Source organism: Python bivittatus, unplaced genomic scaffold (assembly GCF_059951505.1).
Source record: "Python bivittatus isolate LINGU-HERP-01145 unplaced genomic scaffold, Pbiv_v1 ctg000590_np1212, whole genome shotgun sequence".
Classification (NCBI taxonomy): Eukaryota; Metazoa; Chordata; class Lepidosauria; order Squamata; family Pythonidae; genus Python; species Python bivittatus.
In genome coordinates, this window is record NW_028277086.1 from 13,344,675 (window position 1) to 13,353,278 (window position 8,604).

Here is an 8,604-nt window from a genome sequence, read left to right on the forward strand (position 1 = left end):
CTTTCCCATATTCAGCAAAGAAGAATAAAAGAGTACATCTTGCTTTGTTGATGTCCAGAAGGGAAGACAATTTGCTGGGTCCTTCTGGGGTTCTTCTAAGTAGGCTGCTGGCATTCCAGGGCTTAAGGAAGGTTGCTTCTGTAACAGCGTCTGAATATCTCCCTCAAGGCCATCTCCATGGCTCTCTACAGCAGTTCTGTGCCTGGATTAAATGGCTGCTGTTCTGTTGAATCTGCCAAATCTCATGGTGTAGTTTTGGGAGTGAAAGCATTTTCTGTTCACTGGACAGGAGGGGACAATTTCCTCTCCTCTTTGTACCTCTCCACAAAACCTGCTATGGCAGGTCCTTCAGCTCTCTGGGGTCTTCCATGGCTTTATTTTGTAATTAAAGAACAACCCTACTTGCATAGCCTGCTTGCTGCAAAGCTCCCAGCATCGTCTTTCTTTGTAAGACTGTAAGCACCATCGACATTCTGACCCAATAATGGATGTCCACAGCCAGCATTTTGTTTGGAAGTGCCTCCACTTTCCAGGGGTGGGGTGGGAACCAAACAAAGGTAAACTCAGAGCTGGTAGGGAGCTGTCAGGTTCTCCCAGTCAGAACTCAGCAGTAAATCACAAATCTCCTAACTTGGCTTGAGTTAGATTGGGCAGAAGTCTCACAGACATGGCTTGGCTAGATAAAAAATGTTCTTGCAAACAAAAATGAAGTCAAATGAAAGTGCTGGTTGCCCACTGCAAGTCTGAAGATCCAGTCTCCTTATAACCACAGTGGTTTAAACCCATTCCTTTTTTCACTCTCTTCTTACCATGAATTAACAAACTTCTTGCTCAACAAAAGGGATGAAAAGGAACATGTAGTCCCAAATCTGATTTTTGCTGCTAAGATTTAAAAAAAAAGAACAAGAATTCACGAATTTCAAATGTCTGCACTCTTAAAAATAGTAAGGAATGTACTGTATGTAATTAACACTGGTTTAAAGAAATCAAATCAAAATAGTTTACCAGATTAATTTAGTTTTAGTTCATATCATCATTTAGTTCATATCATCATTTAGTTTCATTCATATCATTACATTTGTCAAAACAACTTACTGCTTGATAATCTCTTGTTCTATACAAGAAGAAAAAACTGAAAAAAGATTGACTCAAACTGAAAAAGATACAACCTCTCTTCAACAATACGTGTAATTTTATCACAGTTGAGTGTTTTCCTTATAACTAAGAAATGCTTCAAACATGGCATTTTTCTTATGCAGATAATATGTTCAAGTAGGAAAAGGGTTGTAGAATACATAGTCCTGCAAACAAGTCTGCGTCCATTCACAGAAGAGTTCTGGTCGGCTGAGGTTTTGCACTGCGTACAGAATAAGCGCTTGAACCAAGACACCAGGGAGGATGTGTCAGAAACATCAGAATGGTGGCCCAACCATACAATCAAAGCGTTGTCCCTTTTTTACATGCATTGTGACACACATTAAAAAAGGGCAGGGTTTCAATCACATCGTTGTGACCACTATCTTGATTTTTTTGGACCCTCCCTGGAGACACCCCTGACATGAACTTTTGTCACGTGCATCAATTCACACATTGTTTACCGGCTTTCTCCAGTGCACCAGAAGTGTGCAATCTGAGATTTTAATGCTGCACATATTCTGAAAATTGCCATTGTAATGCTGAATGTGTGAGAACGATTAAATTATTACTCTGGGGAGTAATTGTTTGGATTTTATATAATTAATTTAATGTCATCACATTCAAGTTTAGATTCATTTAAATAAAAGATCAGATAGGGCCCACCTACGTTTGGCTCCTAGAATGCCACACAAAGTTTCAGTATGATCCCCATTCTGTGGCCCCCAGTTTCTGTCCCCAGTGGAAATACCCAAAAATGGGGAACAGAGTGAAAAAACAAAGAAAACTTGCAAAGACTGTCCAGCTACAACCTGTGATATGGTCCTTCCTGTTTCTCAGTTCCTTAGCCTGCAGAAGATGTCCATTCCTAATGTAAATGATGCAGCAGATCAGTTGCTTCAGAACGGCATGACAGGAACCAGTTGATGGAAAGGGAAAGTTGCTTGTTCTCACTAATCTTTACAAGAAACTTTCTCATGGTAACAGCAAATTGCCAGTGCTGTCCACCGCTTGGAAGCAGACTCCTTCAACAAATAAAAATCCAATGAGATTTGGATTAAAGTCTCACCATCCATGAGTGTTGCCCAAAGCAGCTAGACATGATAAATAGTCCAAGAATACCTGGGAGCCCAAATTGATGAAGGCCAGTCTGGACCTTGATTGCCTTGATTGCGCTCTTCTGTTCTGACAGATGTTGTGCTTCAAGGCCTGTCCTAAGAAACAAGAAACTGCACTGGGAGACTGAATTCCTCATCCTAATTTGAGTCACCAACCTCTGGCTTACTGGGGAAGTGAGAAAAGGCAGCCTGGGGAAATGAATGGGAAATGAGACTTGGATGGCTCTTTAGAGTTTCCAGGCTCCAAAAATAGGATAAGCTTATTGGTCCTCATTTATAATGCATGAGGAGAGTTGCATCGTACCACACACCTGCAAGCCTCTTTTGCTAGGAGAGAAGCTGTGAAATAAGGGAAAGCTGATGGGGGTGGTTAAAGGAGAACCTTTTTCTTCTCTCACATCCATGGTCTTTTTGTTCCCTATCTAGTATAAAGGAGTCCGAAGAAACTTCATTGGCATCTAACACTTCTCTGCATGAAGGAGGCAGAAACCTAAAGAGTTTGCTGTTTGACAGAGGGCTTGGTGACAGATCTGGTGGCTAGACAGTGTGGTTGGAGCTCTCTTCTGACAGTGAATTATTGGGGCTCCTAAATTAGGCCTCGTCCTGTCCCTCTGTAGTTCAGAACCATCTGTAACCTCCAGAGAAAAATTGAATACCTAAGCTTAAGACAGTGCTCTATTCTTCTGTCTAAGCTCTACCTTCTACCTACCTCTGTCCTTCTACCTAAGCTAAAGACAGTGCTCTATTGCAGATACACTTTACACTTTCATTCATTAATAAGGTTTGCTCTGAGCAGGAAATAAGGGCTTTGAATATCTCATGCATGGAGGTGTCTTATCAATTCTTGCTGTTTTTATTGCCTGTGGCAACAGAACGCTCTGTGGATGATCTCTGGTCAAAACTGCATGTCAATTGGTCAATTCTGGATAGATTTTCTGTTTCCTGAATAAGAGAAAATAAGGACTTGCTGGAATGATTTGTACAGCTCTTACAAAACTTTGCAACTACACCAGATGACCCTGTAATTGCAGCTTTCTGATGATTATGCTAATTAAGATATTAGCAAGTGCATTGTTACTGTGATAGTTTTGTTTATGGATGAAGTTATTTTTTTATTGGGAGTCGTCAGCTCTGGCCATTTTGGCAAAGGGGAACCCTTCCTGATATATTTGCTCATGGCTCTCTGCCCTTTTTAGGGACATTGGAATTGTCATGGGCACATAAGTATACTGTATGGGATATGAGTGGAATCAGTTTCTATAATAAAAGTATAGCAAGTGGGTTCAGGATTTTGTAGGTAACATAGTATTCGTAGGTCCTATATTACTGGCCCTTGTTTTGTAGATAATGGCATAAACACCATTACCCCAATTCTAAGAAATTCTGGTCCACAAACTCAGATTAGAAAGTGGATTCCTCTGTTGCTGGAACTAAGCAGGTTATTACAAAGATTCCATCCCAACCCACAGATCTCCTGGTGTGGGAACTCAGGTGACCCAACTAGGCAAATCAGAAAGCATCTGTCTTCTCACCCTGGACTTGTTACTAGGTCTTCCCTCTGTGTCACAGGCCACCTGCTGGATTTTGCTGAGAATTGCCCAGCATAGAGCTTGAACATCTCACTCAATGTTTGTAAGTGAAGAGATTTTTTTTTAAATCCTGAGTTTGTCTTCCTTTACAGACTGCGGTTCATCTTCATTCTTCACTTATTCGAGAGCACCTTAAAGTGGAAAAGGAAAGTGGAAATATAGGGGGAAAATACAAGGTCCTTCTGTAGAGATATGACCTGGAGGTGATTAAATGAGGAATCCAGCCACTGAAATCCCAAATAATGGAATCAAAATAAGGGATTTCATGTAACCAGAGCAAATCCATTCCTTAATCTGCGTGATGTTCTTGGCACAAAACTTGATATTTTGTCTTGCATTGTTGACTCTAATTCAAACATATTGTTCCAAGGAGAGAAGCACAGCTGTTTTAGAACATGGTCTTTGATAGCCCTGTGCTCTTTCTAGTAATGCAATGTGGTCAGGCCCATAAAAGCAAAATCAGATTGCTGTCTTGGTTTCCTGCAAAGTCAGGGGCACAGTAATACTTTTGGAAATTGCCTTCAATATAGTTCTGAAGACTAATTAGATTCACATATGCATAAGCATAGTTTTTGGTGAGCCTTCTGAACTGGATCATGCCACAGCCATGTTATAAATGACTGAATGTGTGAATACATGGGGAAGCCCGTGAAGCTGTCTGCCAGGAGCAAGTGCTTCCTTGACATGAGAAAGAGAACAAAACCTAATGTCTTCATATTCTCAGTGTCTCAATACCAATTGAGCGATTTACTAATTTTAAAATAAAACTGAGGTTACTTAGTACTCTGCCAATATATCTGGAGGTGACCATAAGCTTGAGAAATGTTGGTGTAGGTAAATACAGCTGCATAGATACTGAAATTGACCCCTTATTTATGCGTGGTTATGAATATGACCACCAGTATGGTCCAACAAGTGAAGAAATAAGAGCTCACCCCATGGGATAAGCTGAAACTCTGTTTTTATTAAGAACATCTGACTTTTTGACAGTTCTTAGATTTCCATTCCTCTTCACTGCTCTATGAGACCAAACTTGAAACAATAGGTAAGTAATCAGAGTGCCGATTAACCACGGGAAAAGATCCAGGAAGATGACAAACCATAAGGAGATGTGGACCTTTGGTTCTGCTGTCAATCTTTGCACTTAATGAATCTTGTTTTAACTCTAACGGGCATTTTGTAATGACAAATCCAGCATAGGGACTGAAAGAGCCACCAAAACAGTTAATCAAGTTTCTCATTTTGCCAAACACATCCATATTTTCTCTTAGTTTCTCATTTTTGCAAATAGGTCAACTTTAGTTTATATAATTTGAAAAAAAAATTAGATACACTGAAACCTGTATGTATTTTGGTATGTGGTTCTCTATGCATGTACATTTTTATGTTTTCAGTTGTGCCTAATGTTCTTGCAATACATTTTCCACTAAGATAATACAGTTCCCTATATAATTTTTATGAATGTGTGTCTACTTGTAAAGTAATTTCCCTAATAAGCTTATTTAAATTGCTGGCAAACTGCTCTGAAAAATAGAGGTCTGTGAATTTTGAATGGTTTTTTGGGGTTGTATATTGGTTCAATATGCACTGAGGTTGCATTTGAGTGGGAACTAAATTAAATTTTCTTCTACCAATATCCCAGAGATGGGACAGATTGGTATTGTCTATACAGAGATGGATTGTAGGTCTGTGCAAGTTACACTGTGCAGAGGATGACCAGAGAAATAGAACAACAACATGCTAGCTGGGAGTTCTGGAGGTTGGAGTCCCAGTGCATTTGGAGTTTGCTAGGTTGGGGAGTTTATTGTCATTTTATAAGGAACTGAGAAGGTTTGATTGACCATGGAGGCTTTAGAGGAAAGATATTTTTTCTTTATGTCGTTATCCAAGCAGGCTCTGAGAAAGCATGATAGCATTTGTGGGCATGGCTAGAACATAGTAGGTATCATGGCAGCCATCTCCTATTTAAATGCACAATTCCTTCGGACCAATGTGGGCTTTATCAAAAATGTTCTGTATGCAGTGTTTGCATAACTGTGGTGGAGCGTATGAAAAACAGAGCTGTGGCATTGCCTTAAATATTTCCAGACAAGGGGGAATTAAAAAGAGAACTTTGATCACCAAATTGCAGATAATGTCATGTTTCAGAAGCCATATAAGCCAGTGAGGTTTATAGAAGAGCAGATCATATTTTAAGTAATTTAAAATAGTATTTTGGTATACTGTCACTGAAGGCAAAGCATGAGTAACCATGCCCAAGGGCATTTATATTGGAAAGCCAGATAGGGTAGACTAGAAGGGTATGACCACATTGACTGATCCCATGTTGTTGAGATGAGGGTAATCCTCAAAAGCAGCTCAGATTCATTCCCGTAATCTTTTTTTGTTCTTTGTCTTGTTGACATTTTAATTGTTTCTTTGGAGAAATGACCTTTTTAGAGGCAGGAAGGTACATTTTTTACGAGTACCATTTTTGTTGATCATGTTTTATCAGTGAATACATTGATTTGCAATAAAAGTGTTTTTTTTCTTGAGCACTCAACGTGCTTCCTAATGCGGAAGTCCAGTTTGAACATAATGGTTAATTATGGTCCCACCCCATACCCAGTGTGAATGAACTGTGGTGAGTTATATCTTATACTACAGTCTCTCCTCTGCCTTTGTGCTGAGACGGCAGTTCCCTAAATTCAAAGCCAACATAAGGGTGTTAATTTTTAAGGAGCAACAAGATTTATTGCCAGTGTTTACTGCAGCAGATTAATATTATTTGATAGATTTATATCCTGTCTTTCCTCCAAAAGCTCAAGGTGACTTACATGGGGACAATCCTTCATTTTATCCCCATAAGAGCAAACCAGTGAGGTAAGTTGGACTAAGAGAGAGGGACTGGCCTGAAGGGAGCCAGTGAATTTCCATAGATGAGAATAGACTTGAACTTAGATCTCTCATCTCCTAGTCCAATACCTTAACCACCACACCACACTGGTCCCCAATTTGGAAATGGTTTCTTAAAGTAAACTCTATTGAACTCTGGAGGACTTCTGGATAGATGCCCAGTTCTCTTTTCTTTAACTAGCAATGACTCTCCAGGATCTTGTATAGAAAAAGGCAGTTCCCATCACAGCTCCTTGCTCCTCTTTAACCAGTAGTGTTAGAAGGAAGTGTGAAACCCAGATATACATGCCACCAGTGTGCAACAATTCTTCCTCTGTTTGAATGCTAAATTGCTCAAGTTTCAGATAATCTAAGCTGTGTTAGATGAATGGGTGGTGATGTTGCAGATCCATTTGCAGACTTGATCTAGCAGACTGGATGACATCAGAAGATTGAGCTTAATTGACCTAATCCTGTGAAGTTACTTAACCCTGCCTCCTGATGTTACCTCTCTGTGAAGGAAGAACAGAGAGCAAGCCATCATTCCTCATGTTTGGCTTCCAGCAGAATATATCTTTGTCCAGTAAATTTCTTCTACCATTGGAGAAGCTGCCCATTCCTGTGTGGGAAGTGCATTGGCCTTGGCCATCCCCCTGAATGGAAGGAAAAGATGGGTTACAGGCAGGGAGGGGCTGAGCCTCCAGCAGTCCTCTGTTTTTTTATATCCCACCATACCATGTCGAAGGTTGATGATGAGAAACAAATGAAACAGAACTGCAATGGGGTGCCAAGCTTATAGTATGGGGAGGTACCTTACTGGAGCCCCATTTGGCTGGCTGAGCTAGTTTGGTCTTCTGGCTTGAGTCTGTGGACCACAGGTTCCCCATCCCTGGCAGGGTGATTTTTCATACTTCTACACCAGCAAAGCAGGTAGTCGGATTGGAACTTTGGGAATCAATGTAACCCTCCCCTCTTTTCCTATTTATTGTTTTTTTTCTACAGGCTTGTTGAAGTTCATTCACCGGATGCCAAGCACACTCTGGTTCTAAGGAGTAAAGATGCAAGCAGTGCCCAGTCCTGGTTCTATGCTATCCACTCCTGTATCAGTGAGCTCATTCCCAAAGTGATCTCAGAGGTCAAAGATCAACTGGGTAAAGCGGGAATTGCTGGAGGCCGAGAAATTAGGCACCTGGGTTGGCTGGCAGAAAAGGTAGTGCCAACATTTTCCTCTTGTCTTCAACAGACCCCTGCATGTGTTTGAATTCTCTGGACATCAGTCCAACATTTGATTTCAGTTGATCGGCTTTAATTCTTGGACCATATACATCGCACTCCTCCAACATGATTTGGAGTGGCCTTGTAACCTTTCATGTGTACACTAAGGATATGGATTGAAAAGTCTGCTCCAGCTCTATTTAACTTTGTTACACCTTGATTGAGGTATTTGATAGAGGTATTTGCTTTAACTCTCTGAAGATAAGTGCATTAAGAGATTAATTGAAACATACAATTTGGTCAGAGGTGCCCTAGACCTTTGCACATACCATGCATTCATTAGTTCACGTATACCCTGAACATGCACAGAAGGATGGACATTCCTCCAATTCTGCTCCTGAGCACACCTCACACCTGCTGTTAACATTTTGCATGGTGAGTAGGATAACTTTATCCTGACAGTTGTATATGTGTAACAGTAGGCATAGGTCTGCATTAGCTGGAAGACCATCTCATGAAGCATGTTCATTTACAGAGTTGCCTACAGGCAAATGTTTCAGTCAAGGTGTAACTGTTTTTAGAACTTCTACCTGGTACAACATGACCATTTTCTGCAAAGTTAATGCCTACTTACTATTTGTGTGTGATTGTTTACAGATTCAAAATAAGGAAAC

General features: G+C 40.4%; 1 protein-coding gene across 1 annotated transcript in view; it reads left to right on the top strand.

Moving 5' to 3' along the window:
- The window catches only part of SNTB1 (syntrophin beta 1), a 97,033-nt gene that overhangs the window by 57,972 nt on the left and 30,457 nt on the right, over positions 1-8,604 (top strand). The window contains exon 3 of the mRNA XM_088149003.1: positions 7,718-7,925. Within this exon, the coding sequence (XP_088005129.1) occupies positions 7,718-7,925 (208 nt within the window). The remainder of the gene's footprint in view (positions 1-7,717; positions 7,926-8,604) is intronic.